Consider the following 26,167-nt stretch of genomic DNA (forward strand, 5'->3'; position numbering starts at 1 on the left):
AACCTAACTAACCTAAGGATATCACACACATCCATGCCCGAGGCACGATTTGAACCTGCGACTGTAGTAGTTGCGCAATTACAGACTGAAGTGCCAAGAACCGCTCGGCCACTGCGGCCGGCTTTTCATTTGCACTGGATGTAATTCAGAGAAAGTGAACACTGGAGTGTTTTGATTAGCAAAACACACTTAGAGAGAGGTAATAATGAAGTCCAAATAAGGTATTATAAATAGCCTACTGCAAAATTCCAATAGATTTTCCACTGGAGGACTGCTTGGATGTTACTGACTTCCAGCAACTCGCAGCACTGTTTTTATGTCTTCAAGACCAATTTTTTCTGCAATGGCCATAGCTTCTTCCAAAACATCATCTGTTACTTTTTCCACATTGTCACGGTGAGTTTTCAGCAATTGCAAAATTAATTTTATGTGTTGCGAGGCCTTGACTGTGCCTAAAGTTATGGACTGCAGAATATTAACCACAGGTACCATCAAAGCACAATACTTGGCAATTAAAATTACGCCAACAATAAATGGAGAGCCAGAAGCAGCTGCATGAAGGTGAAAAGCATATTTTCTGGTTGAACTGTTTCCTTCACTTGATAAAGTTTCCAAGGCTTCCATTATAGTGGGAAAATTCTCCTTGAGAAATATGATGTTTTTGTCTTTTTCATTTGATCTTGTTTTACACACAGATGAAATATTGGGTATAAGCTTCCCCCCCTCCCCTTGCCCCGCCCCACCAAGTGATGCCCTTGCAGCAGTCACTGTGAGGAAACTTCAATGGAAATAGACTACTGCATAGTACAGACTACTGCATGGTAAGTGTAAAACAAGCATAGGGCTATAGATACAGAGAGACCCAGTGAAATGCACTTGGCTGTCAAGATGACAATGCATGAAGCCTTCAATGACTTCTGTACCAGAATCTTACCGAGAGATCTCTCGCAAAGTCCTGCAAAATTCTGGTCATATGTGAAAGCTGTCAGTGGCACCAAAGTTAGTGTCTAGACATTCATGGACAAGACAGGGACTGAACTTGAGGGTATCAAAGCGAAAGCAGAAGTGCCGAATTGCATTTTCAAATAAAGATACAGGACCTAGTTTTATTCTCACATCACTGATATGATGATATCTGCAAATATTAGAATTAGTAGTGTTGAGCAACAGGTGAAACTGCAAAAAACTAGAAAAGGCTCCAGGATCCAATGTACTTGATGTCAGATTCTGTACAGAATTTGAATCCAAGTGAGCTCCTGTTTTAAAACTAAAGTGCACATGCGGGCTATTTGTGTAGCCCAGCGAGCAAAATGGTAATTTATTTTCAAAAATTGGCATGCCACAGTGCTGCCGTTTGGTGTATTCCTCAGGTGTGAATCCTCCCTCCGGCTACTAGCATGCTGATTACTGTGGTTCAAAGACATTTAAATAAATTGTCCTTGAAGTCTGTGGGCTACATGTGTAGCCCACGGTAGTGTTCATGGAAATTAAATTGCTGATTGCAAAACTTGTGAAACTGAGTTAAATATGGCACAATTACTATAATAATACTATAAAATGCTGTATATATATTACTTCTTTAGTATAGACAACAAGGCCAAGATTATGTACCAGATGAAGAAGTTACGTGAATTACAACAATGTAGGGAAAGACGGATTGCTACTTACCGTGAAGGAGACACGACAACTTGTAGAGAGGCACAACTGAAAGACACTTATGTAAGTGTCTTTTAATTGTGCCTGTCCACAACTTGGTGTGTCTTCTTCATGATAAGTAGCAATCTGTCTTTTCCTACACTGTCGATATTCCTTCCTGTTTGATTTACCTGAATTACAAGCAGTTTTGGGCAAGAGCAACCATTATGCTAAAATCTTGCTCCAGGCACCTCACGTTGCACAACCTCTCAATTGATTGTACGAAAAGGGGGTCCCTTATACCTGGATTCCCACCTGCAACTAGGCTTTTGTCCAATTGAAAGCCATGCTGGCATCCACCCCCTGCCTCGTGCCCTTTTCTCCCAATCACTCTTGGTTGTGGCAGCCAATACACCTACCTATGGGATCGGAGGAGTCTCGGCACACAGGAATGGGGACGGTTGTGAACAACCTATACATATCCGAAACCCTGACCTCGGCACAGTACAACTATTCCCAGATCGAAAAGGAGGCCATGGCAATAGCATTCACAGTCAAGAAATTTTATATCTACCTTTTTGGGGTGCAGTTCTCTTTAGGAACGGATCACAAGCCATCGGTAGCATTATTCGGGCCATGTTTCAACCTCCCAGAATGAATAGCCCAATGCCTCTAGCACTGGACATTGTTCCTCACAAGGGAACCTCCCCATCGCACCCCCCTCAAATTTAGTTATAAGTTGGCACAGTGGACAGACCTTGAAAGACTGAACACAGATTAATCGAGAAAACAGGAAGAAGTTGTGTGGAACTATGAAAAAATAAGCAAAATATACAAAGTCAGTAGTCCATGCCCATCATAGGCAACACAAGGATAAGATGAGCTCCGGAGAGCTCTGGCCCCGTGGTAGCGTGAGCAGCTGCGGCGCGATAGGTCCTTGGTTCAAATCTTCCCTCGTGTGAAAATTTTAATTTTTTATTTTCAGTTTATGTGACAAACTTTTATGTTTTCATCACTTTTTTGGGAGTGATTATCACATCCACAAGAAAACCTAAATCGGCCAGAGTAGAAGAATCTTTTTACCCATTCGCCAAGTGTACAAGTTAGGTGGGTGGACAACATATTCCTGTCATGTAACGCACATGCCGTCACCAGTGTCGTATAGAATATATCAGACGTGTTTTCCTGTGGAGGATACGGTTGACCTATGACCTTGCGATCAAATGTTTTCGGTTCCCATTGGAGAGGCACATCCCTTCGTCTACTAATGGCACGGTTTTGCGGTGCGGTCGCAAAACACAGACACTAAACTTATTACAGTGAACAGAGACGTCAATGCACGAACGGACAGATCACTACTTTGCAAAAATAAAGAAAATAAACTTTTCGCTCAAAGGGGGACTTGAACCAAGGACCCCTCGTTCCGCAGCTGCTCACGCTAACCACGGGACCACGGCGCTCCTGAGGTGACATTTGCCTTGGTGTTGCCTATCTTGCCCATGGACTACTCAGTTTGTATATTTTGCTTGTTTTTTCATAGTTTCACACAACTTCTTCCTGTTTTCTCGATTGATCTGTGTTCAGTTTTTCAAGGCCTATCCACTGTGCCAACTTATAACTAAATCTGAGGGAGGTGCGATGGGGAGGTTCCCTTGTCAGTGCCTACAATTATACCATCTGGTACAAGCCGACAGTCCAGTATCCTGATGTTGATGCAGTGTCCGATCTACTGCCTGGCTCAGACCCTGATTTTTACCAACAGGAGGTACTCTGCTTCCACGTCAATGCCAAGCAACAACATATGTTGGGTGGTTTTCCCTTTACAGCCATGCGTGTTGCTGCTGCAACATTCCAGGAACTCACCGTGTGACAGGTTCTTCACTACGTACCTCCCTCGTCAGTTTATGACAGGGCTCCACCCTCGGAAAAAGCTTCCTCGCCGATGCTCTGTACTGGATGATGTCATCCTTTTGGATACTGAGATGGATGTACATCAAATGCTTATTCAGATGGAATTGCATCATCAGGTATTGAATTTGCTCCACGTTGCTGGCACGTCATCATGTGTGCTGCCCCAGAATCAACAGCAACATACAAAAGATGGTCTGTAGTTGCGCAGCATGTTCCTGGCACCAGCTGGCACCCCTTCGGTCCTTTGCCCCCTGGCCTACTGCTTGCCTCATTTGGAACCGCATCCCTCTCAATTTTACAGGCCCATTCTTATGTTCTGTGTGGCTGCTCACTGACGATGCTTATTCAAAGTAACCCTATGTCATATGCATGGCATCCACCACAACCGAGGCCACCCTTACTGCCTTAGCCCAAGTTTTGGCCATTGAAGGGTTACCTCAACATTGGTCTCTGACAATGGCCCATGATTCATGCCCCTGGCTTCAAGGACTTATATACTGCCAATGGCATTAAACACAACTGCAGCCCTCCATTATAGCTTTCCTCCAAAGGTCAGCTAAACTTATGGTCTGGATTTTAAAGCAGCAGATGAAGAAGGCTATTGAATCCCCTGCCATTACGACAGCCCTTACTTTGTTTTTGAGCATTTATTAAACCACACCGATTAACAATCGTAGTCCACTAGAGCTCCTCCATGGTTGCCAGCCTCAGACCTTACTTCCTCTGCTGACACCATCTCACTCGCATCCCTCCTGGTGTTACACCACTGGCACGGTGGTATGGGTATGCTCCTACGGGAATGCTGCAGCTCGGATACCAGAAACCGTAGTATCCACCGACGGGCAACAAGTTATGTCTGCCCAAATGCAGAAGGGGCTCGAGCACCATCACCACAACCAGCTTTGACCTCGGATACAAGCATCTCCTCTACCTTCTGGTGCCACTGAGACACAACAGCCAGAGCCCCGGGTGGCTACTGCGGATGTCCCATTGTGGGCGAGCGCTTCTCTCTAGCTCCCTGTAGATCAGTGGTTCACCCTGTCACACCCATCTCCAGTGCTGTTCCGATGAACACTGCCGACTGCATTTCCTCCTCGCAGCCTATGGTTCCTGAAACTGCACCTTCACCCGTATTGTTCCACCTTCCACAGCACTGTCCAGGGTGTTTCTGCTTGTATGCACTGGTTTGGGGGGGGGGGGGGGGGGGGAGGGGGCAGCAAGGACCTAGTATTGGGTTGCACAAAGAATGCCTGCCTGAGCAAACGGACGATAGAGGAGAGTGTTGTCACAGAGCTGCACTCACACAGTGAGTGTGCCATCTGCCACCGTCTCACCACGTGAATACACCTGCCAATAGTGCCCCTCGTGGCTGGCATAAAAACCACCACACATCGATCACTCACTCAGTTGTGTAGTTTGTCTGATAACATTTGCTACTATCTTCACCATACTACTGACTATTCATTGACGGCTTAGGTATTGATTTTCCCCTTCAATTTCGATTTGGATTGTACCACGTAGTTGACAGAGTTGTGTGGAAATTTTGTTGTGCTTTGTTGTTGCATAGGATCCCATTGACTTGCTCTTGTGTCAGGTCTGCCATTCGGTCAGCCTGTTGCTCAACTCAAGTGTAATATGAGTCCTGTCTGCAGACGGTCTTCCTGCCATGTGTCGTCATAATTTCTTTCCTGTTTGTCTGACATGTGCAACCAGTATCCGACAAGTTGTGGATATAATGATTCTCCTGTCGAAAGACCATGTCCCAGTGTAAAGGCCTAGGGGAAAATAGTACTGGAGCACACGCACAGTATCAGGAGAAAAGCAGACTGGAAAAGTAGGTTGACTCTTACACAGAAGATACAGCAACCAACCACTTTTTATAATGCTATTTATTTACTGAAACAGTGCCGTAACCTGTTTCAAACAGATAGGTTCGTCATCAGATGGCAAGTTAATGTTTTACATTACATTTCGTGTTTTGTTTCGCCACAGACGAAACTTCTTTAGGGTGGTGATGCCAATGCAGGTTGCTTATCATACTGCAAACTCGAAAACTGTATACCTTCATGTGATGGGCAAGTGCTCTACCATCTGAGCTACCCAAGCACGACTCACGCCCCGTCCTCACAGCTTTACTTCTGCCAGTACCTCGCCTCATACCTTCCAAACTTTACAGAAGCTCTCCTGCGAACCGTGCAGAACTAGCACTCATGAAAGAAAGGATATTGCAGAGACATGGCTTAGCCACAGCCTTGGGGATATTTCCAGACTGAGATTTTCACTCTGCAGCGGAGTGTGTGATGATATGAAACTCAGATGGTAGAGCACTTGCCTGCGAAAGGCTAAGGTCCCGAGTTCGAGTCTCGGTCCGGCACACAGTTTCAATCTGGCAGGAAGTTTCATATCAGCGCACACTCCGCTGCAGAGCGAAACATCTCATTCTGGATACAGTTTTCGAGTTTGCAAGATGATAAGCAAGCTGCACTGGAATGTAATGGCACAGATTCTTCATTGGCATCACCACCCCAAGGAAGTTTTGTCAGGTGGGGAAACAAAACATGAAATGAAATGTAATGTAAAACATGAACTTGCCATCTGAAAATGAACCTATTGGTTTGAAACTGGTAACGGTGCTGTTTAAGTAAATAATTAGCTTTATAATAAATGGCTGGTTGCTGTAATCTTCTGTGTAAGAGTTGACCTACATTTTGTACACAGCCACAGGCTCAATATATCAGTTTTTGACAAAATAGCAGACTGGAAAAGGTTTTTGCAACCAGGAGTCTTAGCTGCTTTTGATTCTTCTGGATTGTGTGATCATGGTCTACAAAACTTCTTGTCCCTGTTGTTTCATCTAGAGCTGCATCTGACATCTTCAGAGATACTCCTGGTTCCGATGAGTGGGGGAACCAATGGGTAGCACAAGAGAAAAGACAGAGACCCAGAAGGCTAAGTTAAGGAAAAATTGGTTGGAATTGATGACCAAGGTGGAAGAGATGGGAAACTGGAGGCAAGTATGCACTGATCAGTAAGCCAGAGATCAATGGCAGAGGAGGATACAGGAAGATGATGGTGAGTGTAATGTAATGTAAGATGAATTAGTAGAACAACATGATACATTAATCTATGACGCAACCTGATACACTTTTTGGGGCACATTAAATGCTTATGAACACATTTTTATTATTTAATCACTTTGGTTATTATTCTTTTGGCTATACGGAAAGTTAATTAACAGTACCTTTACCCAATTTTTGTGGCAGCCATGACTGTCATATAAGCACATGCTATAGTCTTAGCCTTTTGTGAAGTGAGAATAAAAACATAAAAAATAACAATATATGATAACACAAATGTTAGCAAAACATAAGCTAATCTAATTATTTTTCAAAATTCAAACTTTATAATTTTAATTGTTAAAAACATTTACAATGTAAATTCTGCAGCAAAGGAATGCAAATCTGTTAAGTTTTGCTTTAGAAATTGTAATTATTATCCGTCATTTACACCATAGTTCATCTAGATAATCTTGTAATTACTAGTCATAATTCTAACTAAATTAAAATGTTGCTATCAATAACGCATGTACTGTTTACGCTGTTAAGAACATAATTATACTTCAACAGCTGCACCCATCAAACCAATACTTTACTCCTGCCAAATGAGTGCAATGTAACCCAGCAGAATATGTGTGGAGCTGTTTTAGTGCCAGTCACATGGAGTTGTAAAAATTAGGACAATGATGTGGAAGTGGAAGTTGTACTCTTTAAAAAGATTAATTATATATAGAGTTTGAGTACTTATTAAGAGAAGAAGTTACCACCCTCAAACTGCAAAATATTCATGCCGGAATATTTCCAACTACAGGAACTCAGTAAACCTGTAGCATCGCATGTTCTAAAGCAATTCAATTATATTGCAAATAAGCTTAATTAACAGACAGAAGCACCTGAAATTAGCAAATATGAGTATTTTTAAATGTTTTTATGTATGTTATGATGTAATGATGTTGTTGTTGTCTTCAGTCCTGAGACTGGTTTGATGCAGCTCCCCACGCTACTCTATCCTGTGCAAGCTTCTTCATCTCCCAGTACCTACTGCAGCCTACATCCTTCTGAATCTGCTTAGTGTATTCATCTCTTGGTCTCCCTCTATGATTTTTACCCTCCAAACTGCCCTCCAATACTAAATTGGCGATCCCTTGATGCCTCAGAACATGTCCTACCAACCGATCGCTTCTTCTAGTCAAGTTGTGCCACAAACTCCTCTTCTCCCCAATTATATTCAATACCTCCTCATTAGTTATGTGATCTACCCATCTAATCTTCAGCATTCTTCTGTAGCACCACATTTTGAGAGCTTCTATTCTCTTCTTGTCTAAACTATTTATCGTCCTCGTTTCACTTCCATACAAATACTTTCAGAAACGAATTCCTGACACAAATATATACTCGATATTAATAAAATTTCTCTTCTTCAGAAACGCTTTCCTTGCCATTGCCAGTCTACATTTTATATCCTCTCTACTTCGACCAGCATCAGTTATTTTGCTCCCCAAATAGCAAAACTCCTTTACTACTTTAAGTGTCTCATTTCCTAATCTAATACCCTCAGTATTACCCAACTTAATTCGACTACATTCCATTATCCTCGTTTTGCTTTTGTTGATGTTCATCTTATACTCTCCTTTCAAGACACTGTCCATTCCGTTCAACTGCTCTTCCAGGTCCTTTGCTGTCTCTGACAGAATTACAATGTCATCGGCAAACCTCAAAGTTTTTATTTCTTCTCCATGGATTTTAATATCTACTCCGAACTTTTCTTTTGTTTCCTTTATTGCTTGCTCAATATGCAGGTTGAATAACATCGGGGATAGGCTACAACCCTGTCTCACTCCCTTCCCAACCACTGCTTCCCTTTCATGCCCCTCGACTCTTATAGCTACCATCTGGTTTCTGTACAAATTGTAAATAGCCGTTTGCTCCTGTATTTTACTCCTGCCACCTTTAGAATTTGAAAGAGAGTATTCCAATCAACATTGTCAAAACCTTTCTCTAAGTCTACAAATGCTAGAAACATAGGTTTGCCTTTCCTTAATCTTTCTTCTAAGATAAGTCGTAAGATCAGTATTACCTCACGTGTTCCAACATTTCTACGGAATCCAAACTGATCTTCCCCGAGGCCGGCTTCTACCGGTTTTTCCATTCGTCTGTAAAGAATTCGCATTAGTATTTTGTAGCTGCGACTTATTAAAATGATAGTTCGGTAATTTTCACATCTGTCAACACCTGCTTTCTTTGGGATTGGAATTATTATATTCTTCTTGAAGTCTGAGGGTATTTCGCCTGTCTCATACATCTTGCTCACCAAACGGTAGAGTTTTGTCAGGACTGGCTCTCCCAAGGCCGTCAATAGTTCTAATGGAATGTTGTCTACTCCCAGGGCCTTGCTTCGACTCAGGTCTTTCAGTGCTCTGTCAAACTCTTCACGCAGTATCATATCTCCCATTTCATCTTCATCTACATCCTCTTCCATTTCCATAATATTGTTCTCAAGTACATCGCCCTTGTATAGACCCTTCCATCTTTCTGCTTTCCCTTTTTTGCTCAGAACTGGGTTTCCATCTGAGCTCTTGATATTCATACAAGTCGTTCTCTTTTCTCCAAAGGTTTCTTTAATTTTCCTGTAGGCAGTATCTATCTTACCCCTAGTGAGATAACCCTCTACATCCTTACATTTGTCCTCTAGCCATCCCTGCTTAGCCATTTTGCACTTCCTGTCGATCTCATTTTTGAGACGTTTGTATTCCTTTTTGCCTGCTTCATTTACTGCATTTTTATATTTTCTCCTTTCATCAATTAAATTCAATATTTCTTGTTACCCAAGGGTTTCTACTAGCCCTCGTCTTTTTACCTATTTGATCCTCTGCTGCCTTCACTATTTCATCCCTCAAAGCTACCCATTCTTCTTCTACTGTATTTCTTTCCCCCATTCCTGTCAATTGTTCCCTTATGGTATCCTTGAAAATCTGTACACCCTCTGGTTCTTTCATTTTATCCAGGTCCCATCTCCTTAAATTCCCACCTTTTGCAGTTTCTTCAGTTTAATGATAATGATTATAATTAGAACAACTAGATTACTAGTGGAGCAGAGAGGATAAGAGGATGCTGAATACCTCAGAAGAAGAGAGCAAAAGAACGGAAAGGATGAAGAGGTTCTGGGATAAGAAAAAGAAAATGCAATCCATGAAGTCTCCTACAAAGGCTATAATGTAAGAGGCAGCAGCTTACTGAAAACCAGCTCCTATGTTTCAGTTGGTTTCACAATGTTTTCCTGTATGTTTTTTCTAAAACATACATGGTTAGAAAAGCAAAGTAGATAGTGACACTCACCCATAGGGTACTTAATGTGGTCATAGTAGTCTGGAACCTCCAGTTTGTCCACAGGTTTCAGGAAGGGCCATGCCGCACTGTGGTTGCGAATCTGCAAAAAGAAGAACAGAGAGTACTGTGATACACTAATCTTATTACTTACTGTGTCTCATACGTACAAAGTTACCAGAACACAGGAAAATAACTCAAAATCATCAAACAAACTGTATCAGCTGAAAAGCAAAATATGCTAACAAACTCTTTCTTCAATGACGAAAATTTACGTTATCATAATTAAATAATTATACATCATACATGTAAGAGAACAAGGCAAATGAAATTAGTGCTTTAACAAGCTTAGGTTAGGACTGTCTAAGAATGTAAATAATAAATGTGTCAAACTCCTAAGAGTACATATTGATGCCAAACTTAACTGGGAAGTGCATATCACAAAATCTGTAAAAAGACCTCACATGTGTACTACCTCGTGTGGAAAGTGAAAGATATCGTCGGCAAAAATTATCTTCGAATGACATATTTTACACTCTTTTGGTCACATAAATCATATGGCCTACTCACATGGGGACATTTTCCTCATATCAGTAACATAGCAAAACTCATCGACTACTTCATGTGTCTCATTCTCTAATCTAATTCCCAATTCACATGTGTTGTTCTGTAAATCACATACTGAAGGAGAACCTTCAGGAACGTTGAAAGATTCAAGTTATACATTAAAAGGCAGAATTAATCACTACACTCGGCTTGTCCAAAAGTATACTTTTATGCACCTTGACTGATTTCAGAGAACACTATTAGCAGTCTATGTACTGGAAAAGTTAAAAACATGTATTGATTTAAAAATTAATACAACAGAAAGACAGCCAAAGTTGCAAATTTCACTTTTATGTACTTGATGACTAGTTTCAGGTCAGGACCCATTTTCAAATCATTCAGATAGTCAAAACATTATTTCCCAAAATATAAGAACCTTACCAAGATAGCAAATTTTGCAAATGAACAGTTACAGCGTACAGATAGTCATCAAGTAAATAAAAGTGATATTTGCAACTTTGGCTGTTTTTCCATTGTATTGATTAGCACCAATTGCTGCCCTGCACTTACTTCAGTGTGCTGGAAGTTTGTAAATATGAAAATTAATGCTAACCAGAATCTGGAACCCAGTGTCTGAATATTCTGATAAATTATAGAAACAGTGGCTAATAAGATAATCTTTTACTTTGTTATTGAATATTTTGTGTTTCCAGTTACCTTCCTAATGTCTTCCAGTGGAAATTATTTCTACTTCTAGTATTGTTGTTGAGAATTCTTCTTCTTCTTATTGAAATGTTTCTGCTCATGCAAGTCATTCACAAAGTCTCTTCCAATCTTCTCTTTTCTCCCACAGTCTATCGTTCGGAACTTCCTTACATTGCAGTCCCCTTAAATTAATATAATCCTTCACTAGGTCTCTCCCTCTTGTTTATGCTCTTCTTTCAAATTCTGGCCACTTCAAAGCTCTCTTTCCCATCCTTTAATGTGGCTAAATCATTTTAGCCTATTTCTTTCCACAGTTTCTTTTAGGAGACAAATCTGACATATGTTTCATTCCTTATCCGGTACCTTCTTGTCTTTCCCAGGATGCCTTGAAGAAAGGGCATATCTGCTGCTTCTATTCTACTCACGTCTTTCTTTGTCCAGGTCCAACATTCCAATCCATAGGTCATAATTGGCAGATAACATAACTCATATATCACACTCTTTGCTCTGGCAGGTATTTCACAGTTCCTAATCGAAGACCTCGGTGGAAGAACTACACTTTTTCCCACAAAATACACCAGACACTCTAAGTTTTAGAATCTCATCCTATTACCACTTTGGTCAGAGAAAGGGATAAATACTGAGCTATCCCTATTTTGCACTAAACATATAAAGTCCAGTCACATTAATTAGACCATTGACTGCAGTCAGCATTGGATTTGTAAAATATGAGTTACGCCCTTTTTGCACCAAAGTCTTTAATTATGTCTGATAAATAATAGTAATAGTAATAAAATTTTGAGCTGTTTTCTACCCTCTATCAAATTTCTTTCTTGATGTTTCCTTTCATAATTAGCTTGTTTCCTAGATATCTGAAAGCACCTACTTTGTCAATAAAAGCTCCCTTTGAGTAGATCTGTTAGGTGTTATGGTCAACATATCTGCATCTGCATATCTACAGCTATACTCCACAAGCCATCTTAGGACATGTGGCAGAGGGTACTTTGTGTACGTCGTCATTTCCTCCCTTTCCTGTTCCAGTTACGAATAGTTCACAGGAAGAACAATTCCTGGTAAGTCTCTGTGTGGGACTGAATCTCTCTACTTTTACTTTCATGGTATTTCCGCAAGATATATGTAGGGGGAAGTGATACAACGGCTGATCAAAAAGTAACGTGATTTTTTAAATTGTTGTGCAGACAATGTACATTTGATTATCAATTTTTTTTGTTATGTTGGTACACATGTCCCGAACATATGTTCACAGTTTCAAGTGAGCAGCATACTTCATTTGTTTTTGACAGACGGAAAGATTAGACATGTTTTAGTGTGCTTGGCAATTTTTGACTATTATAAAAAAAGGAGCAATGAATTTGCATCAAATTTTGTGGAAAAATTGGAATCAAGTGCTCTAAAACACTTGAAATGTTGACAGTGGCATACGATGAGTCTGCTCTAAATATAAAAAAAAAAACTCTTTACAAGTGGTACAAACTCTTACAAGATGACCGAGAATATGCAAATGACGAACTTCACTCTGCATGCCCCAGCACATCATCAGCACATGATAATGTTGACGCTGTGAAGAAAAATGTTTTGGAAAATCATTGAATTACCAAGTTGCTGAGGATGTTGGTATATCAGTCAACTCGTGTCATGCAATTTTTTCAGATGTTTTGGGCACGAGACACATGTCAGCGAAGTTTGTTCCAAAACATCTCAATTTTGATAAGAAGAACCGTCACATGAGCATTGCTCAGGAGCTCTTGAATGATGTCAATGATGATCCTGATTTGCTCAAAAGGGCCATAACTGGTGGCAAAACATGAGTATACAGTTATGACATCAAAACCAAGGCCCAATCGTCACAATGGAAGCATCCCGCGGAGAGCGAAGATTGAGAAAAGCACACCAAGTCTGATCAAATGTCATAGTTTTGCTCACTGTTTTTTTTTCCAGTTACTGTGGTGTAGTATATCATTAATTTTTTCCTCAATGTCATACAGTCAATAAGGAGTATTACCTCAATGTTATGCACCGTTTGCGAGAAGCAATATGCAGACAACACCCAGAATTGTGGAAAAACAATTTGTGACTTTTACATCACGACAATGCACACGCTCATTCATCGTTGCTTGTGAGAGGTCTTTAAGCCAAAAACAACACGACAATCACGCCTCAGCTACCATATTCGCCAGATTTGGCCCCCTGTGACTTTTTCCTGTTCCCAAAACTGAAGAGACCAATGAAAGGATGAAGATTTTCAGCAATTGAGACTATTGCATCAGTGGAAGTACTTGAGGCTGTACCGAAAAGTGCTTATGAGAAGGATTGGAAGAAGTATTGGCACAAGTGTATTGCATCTGATGGGGATTACTTTGAAGGGGACAACATGAGTATCGATGAATAAATAAATATCTTTTTATAAAAATATAAAGTCACCTTAGTTTTTTTGACACATCTCGTATATTGGTTGAGCCTTCTAGAAATGTATGTTCTTGGAACTTTTAACAGTAAACCACACGGTTATGTAGAATGCCTCTCTTGCAGCATCTGGAAGTGGAGTTGGGTGAGCACTTCCATGATGCTTTGCTGCTTATTAAATGAAACTGTAACAAAGCATGCTGCTCTTCTTTGGATCTTCTCTTTTTCTTCTATCGGTTCTATCTGGTAAGGATCTTTGACTGATGAGCAGTTTTCCACAGTTGGTCAAATGAGTGTTTTGTAAGGTACTTCATTTGTTGATGGACTGCATTTCCTGATGACTCTTTCAATGCATTTCAGTCTGGCATCCGTCTTATCCGTGATTAATTTTATGTTGTCATTCCACTTCAAATTTCTCTACACGCATATTCATTCTCAGAAAGGCTTTTTTTATTACTGCCAGTCTGAATTTTATACAGGGGTTTAGAAAGAGTCTGAAAAGCTTGTAAGGAGCAGGGTAAGTAGTAGTTGTTGTTGTTGTTTTGTGAACTTCAGTCCTGAGACTGGTTTGATGCAGCTCTCCATGCTACCCAATCCTGTGCAAGCTTCTTCATCTCCCAGTACCTACTGCAGCCTACATCCTTCTGAATCTGCTTAGTGTAGTCATCTCTTGGTCTCCCTCTACGATTTTTACCCTCCACGCTGCCCTCCAATGCTAAATTTGTGATCCCTTGATGCCTCAAAACATGTCCTACCAACCGAACCCTTCTTCTAGTCAAGTTGTGCCACAAACTTCTCTTCTCCCCAATCCTATTCAATACTTCCTCATTACTTATGTGATCTACCCATCTAATCTTCAGCATTCGTCAGTAGCACCACATTTCGAAAGCTTCTATTCTCTTCTTGTCCAAACTATTTATCATCCATGTTTCACTTCCATACATGGCTACACTCCATAAAAATACTTTCAGAAATGACTTCCTGACACTTAAATCTATACTCGATATTAACAAATTTCTCTTCTTCAGAAGTGCTTTCCTTGCCATTGCCAGTCTACATTTTATATCCTCTCTACTTTGATCATCATCAGTTATTTTGCTCCCCAAATAGCAAAACTCCTTTACAGGGTAAGTTATGCCGAGAAATAATCCTCGAGAAAAAAATTCAATACATTGTGCTGTTTCCAAGTTAATTAGTACTGAAGTATGCCAGTCAGGCTGCTGTGTGCACAAATTCAAGTGGCCCACCAAAGACAGTACTGCTAAATGTATTCTTTGTTTGGTCTCTAAAAACCGATAAGAGATCGATACAGAAATTGGACACGGGACGTTAGTGATGATTGAACCAGCACCCAATGCTGAACAGGCTCATGCACTATCATCTATGCTATAAGAATAATTACATCGGGTGGGCCACTTGAATTGGCGCATGCAACAGCCTGATTGGCTAACTTAAATGCTCATTCGCTCGGAAATGGTGCAATGAATTGAATTTTTTTCCTAACAATTATCAATTATTTCTCAGCATAAGCTATCCTACAACACGCTTAAAGCTTTCCAAACCATTTTGCACAACACTGCTCTCTACTACTGGCATCTTTGGTTACTTTGCAGCTATAATACTAAGACTCATCATCTATCCCATTTGCTAATCTATTTTCATGAGCATTGTCACATTTAATTTAGTGACACTAATTACACATGTTTTACTTTTGCTCACTTCATCCTATAAACCAGTTTCAAAATGCTGCTGATTCTGTTGCACTGATCTTCTGAGTCCTCTGTCAGTATTACAACATGACTGCCTTACCTCAAAGTTTTTATTTCTTCTCTCTGAAATTAATCTTCTCAAATTTCTTCTTAGTTTCCTGATTCCTTGCTCAACATACAGACTGAAAAATATTAGTGATAGGCTATAGCCCTGTATCATTCCCTTGTCAACTACTGCTCCCCGTTCATTTTATTTCACTCTTACCCTGAAGAGCCAAAGGAACTGGTACACCTCCCTAATACTGTCAAACGGCTCCTACAAGCATGCAGAAGTGCTGCATCACGACATGGCATGGACTCGACTAATGTCTGAAGTAGTGCTGGAGGGAACTGACACTGTGAATCCTGCAGGGCAGTTCATAAATCTGTAAGAGTACGAGGAGGTTGAGATCTCTTCTGAATAGCACGTTTCAAGGCATCCCAGATATTCTCAATAATGTTCATGTCTGGGGAGTTTGGTGGCCAGCGGAAGTCTTTAAACTCACAAGAGTGTTCCTGGAGCCACTCTGTAGCAATTCTGGATGCATGGCGTGTTGCATTGTCCTGCCGGTATTGCCCAAGCCCATCAGAAGAATGCACAATGGGCATGAATGGAAGCAGGTGATCAGACAGAATGCTTACACACATGTCACGTGTCAGAGTCATATCTAGACATATCAGGGGTCCCTTATCACTCCAACTGCACATGGACCACACCATCACAGAGCCTCCACCAGCCTAAATAGTCCACTGCTGACGTACAGGGTCCATGGATTCATGAGGTTGCCTCCATACCAGTACACGTCCGTCTCCTTGATAAGATTTGAAACGAGACTCGTCCCACCAGACAACATGTTTCCAGTCATCAACAGTCCAATGTCAGTGTGGACAGGCCCAGGCGAGGCGTAAAGCTTTGTATAGTGTGGTCATCAACGGTACACAAGTAGGCCTTCAGCTCCAAAAGCCCACATCGATGATGTTTCGTTGAATGGTTCACACGCTGATACCTGTTCATGCCCCAGCATTGAAATCTGCAGCAATGTGTGGGAGGGTTGCAATTCTGTCATGCTGATCTATTCTCTTCAGTCGTCGTTGGTCTCGTTCTTGCAGGATCTTTTTCCGACTCGGCGAGGTCGGAGATTTGACGTTTACGGGATTCCTAATATTCGTGGTACACTCGTGAAATGGTTGTACGGGAAAATCCCCACTGCATTGCTTCCTCGGAGATCCTGTGTCCACTGCTGACATACAGAGTCCATGGATTCATGAGGTTGTCTCCATACCAGTACACGTCCATCTCCTCGATACGATTTGAAACGAGACTCGTCCCACCAGACAACATGTTTCCAGTCATCAATAGTCCAATGTCAGTGTTGACAGGCCTAGGCGAGGCGTAAAGCTTTGTGTAGTGTGGTCATCAACGGTACACGAGTAGGCCTTCAGCTCCAAAAGCCCACATCGATGATGTTTCGTTGAATGGTTCACACGGTGATACCTGTTCATGCCCCAGCATTGAAATCTGCAGCAATGTGTGGGAGGGTTGCAATTCTGCCATGCTGAACCATTCTCTTCAGTCGTTGTTGGTCCCGTTCTTGCAGGATCTTTTTCCGACTCAGCGATGTCGGGGATTTGACGTTTACGGGATTCCTGATATTTGTGGTACACTCATGAAATGGTTGTACGGGAAAATCCCCACTTCATCGCTTCCTCAGATATGCTGTGTCCCATCACTCATGCGCGGACTGTAACAGCACATTCAGACTCACTTAAATCTTGATAACCTGCCATTGTAGCAGCAGTAACTGATCTAACAACAGTGCCAGACAATAGTTGTCCTACACAGGCGCTGCTGACTGCAGTGCCGTAATCTGTCTGTTTACATATCTCTGTATTTGAATATGCATGCCTATACCAGTTTCTTTGGCACTTCAGTGTATAACTGCAGTCCAGTTTCCACTCAAATTCCAAGCATCATTTCACTCCCCATATTTTATCCCTGCTACCTTCACAGTTTTGAAGAACACATTCAAGTCAACACTGTCAGAAGCTTTCGCTGAATCTATCACATCTCACACACAGCAATTCAAATTGTTTATAGATGCGAGCAACACGGTACAGACCGTATTGAGGACATTCTTGAGGGTGGCGTGCAACGCATCCGGGTCGGCCGTCTCCTCCGTGACACGGGAGACGCGTGTCGCCCGTGCCGCAGGCCGCCAGCCCGTTTCGCGGATGCCCGGGATGCTCTCAATAGGGATGGAGCGCACACCCTCACGGAAGCACGTCAGCCCGGGGTGTACCTTCTGTACCTCCTGCTGCCGGGCTTCTATGATCTTCTTCACAATCTGCAGGAAAATGCAAAGTTAACTCTGAAAGTCATAACACATGTAAGAAACAAGGAAAAACATAAGAAAATACAATTTACTACCAAGAAAGCTCAAATTAACTTGAATTTGTGTTTAACACTGAGATGATTAGGCTCTGGGTTTACAAGATGTGGAAGCCTTGGACACGGTGACTCCACCTATCACTAGAAAACATATCTAAAAACAAAGATGATGAGACTTACCAAACAAAAGCACTGGCAGGTCGATAGACACACAAACAAACACAAACATACACACAATATTCTAGCTTTCGCAACCAACGGTTGCTTCGTCAGAAAAGAGGGAAGGAGAGGGAAAGACGAAAGGATGTCGGTTTTAAGGGAGAGGGTAAGGAGTCATTCCAATCCTGGGAGCGGAAAGACTTGCCTTAGGGGGAAAAAAGGACGGGTATACACTTGCACACACACATATCCATCCGCACATACACAGACACAAGCAGACATTTGTAAAGGCCTGTACAAAGCTAGAATTTTGTGTGAATGTTTGTGTTTGTTTGTTTGTCTATTGACCTGCCAGCGCTTTTGTTTGGTAAGTCTCGTCATCTTTGTTTTTAGATATATTTTTCCCACGTGGAATGTTTCCCTCTATTATATTCATATCACCACAAAACAGTTATACGAGGGCTATCCACAAAGTACATTACGTTTTGGAATTAAAAATAAATAAAATATTGGAAATTTTTTTATTATATACAGATGAAAGCCACACTTAAATACTACTTTTGTACATAGTTGCCATTTAAATTAAGACACTTATCGTAGCGATGGACGAGCTTGGAAATTCCTTCGTCGTAAAATTCGGCCGCCTGCGTCTTCGACCACGTGGTTACCTCTTCTTGAAGCTGTACGTCATCATCAAAATGCTGCATAGCCAGCCACTTCTTCATTGCTGGGAATAAGTGGGAGTCGCTTGGTGCCAGGTCGGGACTGTACGGCGGATGAGGAAACAACTCCCACCTAAAAGATTCGAGAACTTCACGAGTGGCATTTGCCGTGTGGGCCCGGGCGTTGTCGTGAATCGGCAAGATCTTTGAGCTCAACTTTCCCCTGCACTTGTTTTGTATTGCTCTTCTGAGGTTGTGCAGAGATTGGCAATACCTTTGAGAGTTTATTGTACTGCCTCTTTCCAGGAAATCCACAAAAATCACACCTTTTCTGTCCCAAAAGACAGTCATTACGTGGTTGAAGGCGCAGGCGGCCGAATTTTACGACGAAGGAATTTCCAAGCTCGTCCATTGCTACGATAAGTGCCTTAATTTAAATGTAGAAAAGTAGTATTTAAGTGTGGCTTTCATCTGTATATAACAAAAAAAAATTCCAATACTTTATTAATTTTTAATTCCAAAACATAATGTACTTTGTGGATAGCCCTCGTATATGCAGAATGAGATTTTCACTCTGCAGCAGAGTGTGCGCTGATATGAAACTTCCTAGCAGATTAAAACTGTGTGCCGGATAGGCTCAAACTCAGGACATTTGCCTATCGCGGGCAAGTGGTCTACCGACTGAGCTACCCAAGCACGAGTCACGCCCCGTCCTCACAGCTTTACTTCTGCCAGTACCTCGTCTCCTTTGTTTCAGGAGTGCTAGTTCTGCAAAGTTTGCAGGAGAGCTTCTGTAAAGTTTGGAAGGTAGGAGACGAGGTACTGGCAGAAGTAAAGCTGTGAGGACGGGGTGTGAGTCATGCTTGGGTAGCTCAGTTGGTAGAGCACTTGCCCACAAAAGGCAAAGGTCCCGAGTTTGAGTCTCGGTCTAGCACACAGTTTTAATCTGCCAGGAAGTTTCAGTTATATCTGCATTTTAGCTAAGCAGCAGACATGGAAATTACAAATGAGACATCAGATTCAGAGGCCAAGTCTTGCTGTAATATAGCACACCAAAATAACACTAGACACAGTTCTTACCAACAAGCAGCATCTCTCAAATAATACAATATTGAAGGGCCTACACTATTCTGTCCTGGTCCGGCACAAATTTTCATTGTCGTCATTTCATTCTACAGCCGATGTTTGTCCTTATTAGCAATTGTGAATTCATTTAATATTTCTCAAATAACATTCGTCAAATACTTTCTGGTTCCTCACGGGGAGCTAATGCAGATGTTTTAAGATCCACACCCCTAGCCCTATCATACTCTGTTGCTGAATTCTGCTGTTCATCTTGGATCAACAGTGGTCACACTAAGAAGATAGATGTGTAACTCAATTAGACAATGTGAATAACTGCGGGGTTATATTCGGAGAACAACACCCTATTGCATCCTGTTCTCAGTAATATCCCACCTCCAGCTCTAAGAATATCAGAAGCTCTCCTGATGGATGATTTGGAAAATATTTTGAGTAGATTTCCCCACCGCGTTATAGTTCTGGGTGGAGATTTTAATTTGCCGGATATAGACTGGGAGACTCAAACGTTCACAACGGGTGGCAGGGACAAAGAATCCAGTGAAATTTTTTTAAGTGCTTTATCCGAAAACTACCTTGAGCAGATAAACAGAGAACCAACTCGTGGTGATAACATATTAGACCTTCTGGTGACAAACAGACCCGAACTATTTGAAACAGTTAACGCAGAACAGGGAATCAGCGATCATAAAGCGGTTAGAGCATCGATGATTTCAGCCGTAAATAGAAATATTAAAAAAGGTAGGAAGATTTTTCTGTTCAGCAAAAGTGACAAAAAGCAGATTACAGAGTACCTGACGGCTCAACACAAAAGTTTTGTCTCAAGTACAGATAGTGTTGAGGATCAGTGGACAAAGTTCAAAAACATCGTACAATATGCGTTAGATGAGTATGTGCCAAGCAAGATCGTAAGAGATGGAAAAGAGCCACCGTGGTACAACAACCGAGTTATAAAACTTCTGCGGAAGCAAAGGGAACTTCACAGCAAACATAAACATAGCCAAAGCCTTGCAGACAAACAAAAATTACACAAAGCAAAATGTAGTGTGAGGAGGGCTATGCGAAAGGCGTTCAATGAATTCGAACGTAAAGTTCTATGTACTGACTTGGCAGAAAATCCTAAGAAATTTTGGTCTTATGTCAAAGCGGTAGGTGGATCAAAATAAAATGTCCAGACACACTGTGACCAAAATGGTACTGAAACAGAGGATGACAGACTAAAGGCCGAAATACTAAATGTCTTTTTCCAAAGCTGTTTCACAGAGGAAGACTGCACTGTAGTTCCTTCTCTAGATTGTCGCACAGATGACAAAATGGTAGATATCGAAATAGATGACAGAGGGATAGAGAAACAATTAAAATTGCTCAAAAGAGGAAAGGCTGCTGGACCTGATGGGATACCAGTTCGATTTTACACAGAGTATGCGAAGGAACTTGCCCCCCTTCTTGCAGCGGTGTACTGTAGGTCTCTAGAAGAGCGTAGCATTCCAAAGGATTGGAAAAGGGCACAGGTCATCCCCGTTTTCAAGAAGGGACGTCGAACAGATGTGCAGAACTATAGACCTATATCTCTAACGTCGATCAGTTGTAGAATTTTGGAACACGTATTATGTTCGAGTATAATTACTTTTCTGGAGACTAGAAATCTACTCTGTAGGAATCAGCACGGGTTTCGAAAAAGACGGTCGTGTGAAACCCAGCTCGTGCTATTCGTCCACGAGACTCAGAGGGTCATAGACACGGGTTCCCAGGTAGATGCCATGTTTCTTGACTTCTGCAAGGCGTTCGATACAGTTCCCCACAGTCATTTAATGAACAAAGTAAGAGCATATGGACTATCAGACCAATTGTGTGATTGGATTCAAGAGTTCCTAGATAACAGAAAGCAGCATGTCATTCTGAATGGAGAGAAGTCCTCCGAAGTAAGAGTTTTTTTGCAGATGATGCTGTGGTGTATCGAGAGGTTGTAACAATGTAAAATTGTACTGAAATGCAGGAGGATCTGCAGCGAATAGACGCATGGTGCAGGGAATGGCAATTGAATCTCAATGTACACAAGTGTAATGTGCTGCAAATACATAGAAAGATAGTTCCCTTATCATTTAACTAGAAAATAGCAGGTCAGCAACTGGAAGCAGTTAATTCCATAAATTATCTGGGAGTACGCATTAGGAGTGATTTAAAACGGAATGATCATACAAAGTTGATCGTCGGTAAAGCAGATGCCACACTGAGATTCATTGGAAGAATCCTAAGGAAATGCAATCCGAAAACAAAGGAAGTAGGTTACAGAACGCTTGTTAGCCCACTGCTTGAATACTGCTCAACAGTGTGGGATCCGTACCAGATAGGGTTGATAGAAGAGATAGAGAAGATCCAACGGAGAGCAGCGCTCTTCGTTACAGGATCATTTAATAATCGCGAAAGCATTACGGAGATGATAGATAAACTCCAGTGGAAGACTCTGCAAGAGAGACACTCGGTAGCTCTGTACGGGCTTTTGTTAAAGTTTCGAGAACATACCTTCACCGAAGAGTCAAGCAGTATATTGCTCCCTCCTACGTATATCTCGCAAAGAGACCATGAGGACAAAATCAGAGAGATTAGAGCCCACACAGAAGCACACCGACAATCCTTCTTTCCACAAATAATACGAGATTGGAGTAGAAGGGAGAACCGATAGAGGTACTCAGGGTACCCTCCGCCACACACCGTCAGGTGGCTTGCGGAGTATGGATGTAGATGTAAATTTGTGTTTAACAATGACATGATTATGACTCTGGATTACAAGATGTGGAAGCCTTGGATATGGTGACTCCACCTATCACCAGAAAACAATTATATCTGCAGAATGAGATTTTCACTCTGCAGCAGAGTGTGCCCTGATACGAAACTTCCTAGGAGATTAAAACTGTGTGCCGGACCGAGACTCAAACTCAGGACATTTGCCTATCGCGGGCAAGTGGTCTACTAACTGAGCTACCCAAGTACGACTCATGCCCCGTCCTCACAGCTTTACTTCTGCCAGTACCTCGTATCCTTTGTTTCAGGAGTGCTAGTTCTGCGAAGTTTGCAGAAGAGCTTCAGTAAAGTTTGGAAGGTAGGAGACGAGGTACTGGCAGAAGTAAAGCTGTGAGGACAGGGTGTGAGTCGTGCTTGGGTAGCTCAGTTGGTAGAGCACTTGCCCACGAAAGGCAAAGGTCCCGAGTTCGAGTCTCGGTCTAGCACACAGTTTTAATCTGCCAGGAAGTTTCAGTTATATCTGCATTTTAGCTAAGCAGCAGACATGGAAATTACAAATGAGACATCAGATTCAGAGGCCAAGTCTTGCTGTAATATAGCACACCAAAATGACACTAGACACAGTTCTTACTAACAAGCAGCATCTCTCAAATAATACAATATTGAAGGGCCTACACTATTCTGATTACAATGCAAAGTTCCTTCGAACACGCATGAATGCACTGCAGTGACTACAGCCGTTATGCGATACAGGAAATGAATTCACAATTGCTAATAAGGACAAACCTCGGCTGTAGAATGGAATGACGACAATGAAAATTTGTGCCGGACCAGGACTCGAACCCAGGTTTCCCGCAGTTCGCGAGCGGTCGCCTTACCAATTGGCTATCCGTGCACGAGACACGGCCACACCCAAACTTCCGTATGTCTTCACCTATGCGTCTACGACCTGGACTCTTATGTCCGATATGTATATTCCCGTACAGGTCAGACGCTGTACTTGAAAGTCGCTTGCCCGGTATCAGCAGATGAATACACGCACTGCAATATCGTATTTACCTGCCATTACCGGGCAAGCGACTTTTGAGTACGTCTGACCTGTACGGGAATATACACAATGGATGTACGAGTACAGGTCATAGACGCGTAGGTGAAGACATATGGAAGTTTGGATGTGGCCATGAGTTGTGCACATCGCCGAAAGGTAAGGCGGCCGCTCGTGAAATGTGGGAAATCCGGGTTCGAGTCCTGGTCCGGCACAAATTTTCATTATCGTCATTTCATTCTACAGCCGATGTTTGTCCTTATTAGCAATTGTGAATTCATTTAATATTTCTCAAATAACATTCGTCAAATACTTTCTGGTTCCTCATGGGGAGCTAATGCAGATGTTTTAAGATCCACACCCCTAGCCCTATCATACTCTGTTGCTGAATTCTGCTGTTCATCTTGGATCAACAGTGGTCACACTAAGAAGATAGATGTGTAACTCAATTAGACAATGTGAATAACTGCGGGGTTGTATTCGGAGAACAACACCCTATTGCTTCCTGTTCTCAGTAATATCCCACCTCCAGCTCTAAGAATATCAGAAGCTCTCCTGATGGATGATCTGGAAAATATTTCGAGTAGATTTCCCCACCATGTTATAGTTCTGGGTGGAGATTTTAATTTGCCGGATATAGACTGGGAGACTCAAACGTTCACAACGGGTGGCAGGGACAAAGAATCCAGTGAAATTTTTTTAAGTGCTTTATCCGAAAACTACCTTGAGCAGTTAAACAGAGAACCAACTCGTGGTGGTAACATATTAGACCTTCTGGTGACAAACAGACCCGAACTATTTGAAACAGTTAACGCAGAACAGGGAATCAGCGATCATAAAGCGGTTAGAGCATCGATGATTTCAGCCGTAAATAGAAATATTAAAAAAAGTAGGAAGATTTTTCTGTTCAGCAAAAGTGACAAAAAGCAGATTACAGAGTACCTGACGGCTCAACACAAAAGTTTTGTCTCAAGTACAGATAGTGTTGAGGATCAGTGGACAAAGTTCAAAAACATCGTACAATATGCGTTAGATGAGTATGTGCCAAGCAAGATCGTAAGAGATGGAAAAGAGCCACTGTGGTACAACAACCGAGTTAGAAAACTGCTGCGGAAGCAAAAGGAACTTCACAGCAAACATAAACATAGCCAAAGCCTTGCAGACAAACAAAAATTACGCAAAGCGAAATGTAGTGTGAGGAGGGCTATGCGAGAGGCGTTCAATGAATTTGAAAGTAAAGTTCTATGTACTGACTTGGCAGAAAACCTAAGAAATTTTGGTCTTATGTCAAAACAGTAGGTGGATCAAAACAAAATGTCCAGACACTCTGTGACCAAAATGGTACTGAAACAGAGGATGACAGACTAAAGGCCGAAATACTAAATGTCTTTTTCCAAAGCTGTTTCACAGAGGAAGACTGCACTGTAGTTCCTTCTCTAGATTGTCGCACAGATGACAAAATGGTAGATATCGAAATAGACGACAGAGGGATAGAGAAACAATTAAAATTGCTCAAAAGAGAAAAGGCCGCTGGACCTGATGGGATACCAGTTCGATTTTACACAGAGTACGCGAAGGAACTTGCCCCCCTTCTTGCAGCGGTGTACCGTAGGTCTCTAGAAGAGCGTAGCATTCCAAAGGATTGGAAAAGGGCACAGGTCATCCCCATTTTCAAGAAGGGACGTCAAACAGATGTGCAGAACTATAGACCTATATCTCTAACATCGATCAGTTGTAGAATTTTGGAACACGTATTATGTTCGAGTATAATGACTTTTCTGGAGACTAGAAATCTACTCTGTAGGAATCAGCACGGGTTTCGAAAAAGACGGTCGTGTGAAACCCAGCTCGCGCTATTCGTCCACAAGACTCAGTGGGTCATAGACACGGGTTCCCAGGTAGATACCGTGTTTCTTGACTTCCGCAAGGCGTTCGATACGGTTCCCCACAGTCATTTAATGAACAAAGTAAGAGCATATGGACTATCAGACCAATTGTGTGATTGGATTCAAGAGTTCCTAGATAACAGAACGCAGCATGTCATTCTCAATGGAGAGAAGTCTTCCGAAGTAGTAGTGATTTCAGATGTGCAGGGGAGTGTCGTAGGACCGTTGCTATTCACAATATAGATAAATGACCTTGTGGATGACATCGGAAGTTCACTGACGCTTTTTGCAGATGCTGCTGTGGTGTATCGAGTGGTTGTAACAATGGAAAATTGTACTGAAATGCAGGAGGATCTGCAGCGAATTGACTCATGGTGTAGGGAATGGCAATTGAATCTCAATGTACACAAGTGTAATGTGCTGCGAATACGCAGAAAGACAGATCCCATATCATTTAGCTACAAAATAGCAGGTCAGCAACTGGAAGCAGTTAATTCCATAAATTATCTGGGAGTACGCATTAGGAGTGATTTAAAATGGAATGATCATATAAAGTTGATCGTCGGTAAAGCAGATGCCACACTGAGATTCATTGGAAGAATCCTAAGGAAATGCAATCTGAAAACAAAGGAAGTAGGTTACAGTACACTTGTTCGCCCACTGCTTGAATACTGCTCAACAGTGAGGGATCCGTACCAGATAGGATTGATAGAAGAGATAGAGAAGATCCAACGGAGAGCAGCGCTCTTCATTACAGGATCATTTAATAATCGCGAAAGCGTTACGGAGATGATAGATAAACTCCAGTGGAAGACTCTGCAGGAGAGACACTCGGTAGCTCTGTACGGGCTTTTG

General features: G+C 41.8%; 1 protein-coding gene across 3 annotated transcripts in view; it reads right to left on the reverse strand.

Annotated features, from left to right (window-relative positions):
- Positions 1-26,167, reverse strand: part of LOC124553680 (histone acetyltransferase KAT2A) — a 327,182-nt gene that overhangs the window by 8,795 nt on the left and 292,220 nt on the right. For all 3 annotated transcript variants that reach the window (XM_047127565.1, XM_047127567.1, XM_047127566.1), the window contains 2 exons: positions 17,470-17,694; positions 9,939-10,029 (listed from right to left, as the gene is read on the reverse strand). In XM_047127565.1, the coding sequence (XP_046983521.1) occupies positions 9,939-10,029; positions 17,470-17,694 (316 nt within the window). The remainder of the gene's footprint in view (positions 1-9,938; positions 10,030-17,469; positions 17,695-26,167) is intronic.

This window comes from Schistocerca americana, chromosome 11 (genome assembly GCF_021461395.2).
Source record: "Schistocerca americana isolate TAMUIC-IGC-003095 chromosome 11, iqSchAmer2.1, whole genome shotgun sequence".
In the NCBI taxonomy this organism is placed as follows: domain Eukaryota; kingdom Metazoa; phylum Arthropoda; class Insecta; order Orthoptera; family Acrididae; genus Schistocerca; species Schistocerca americana.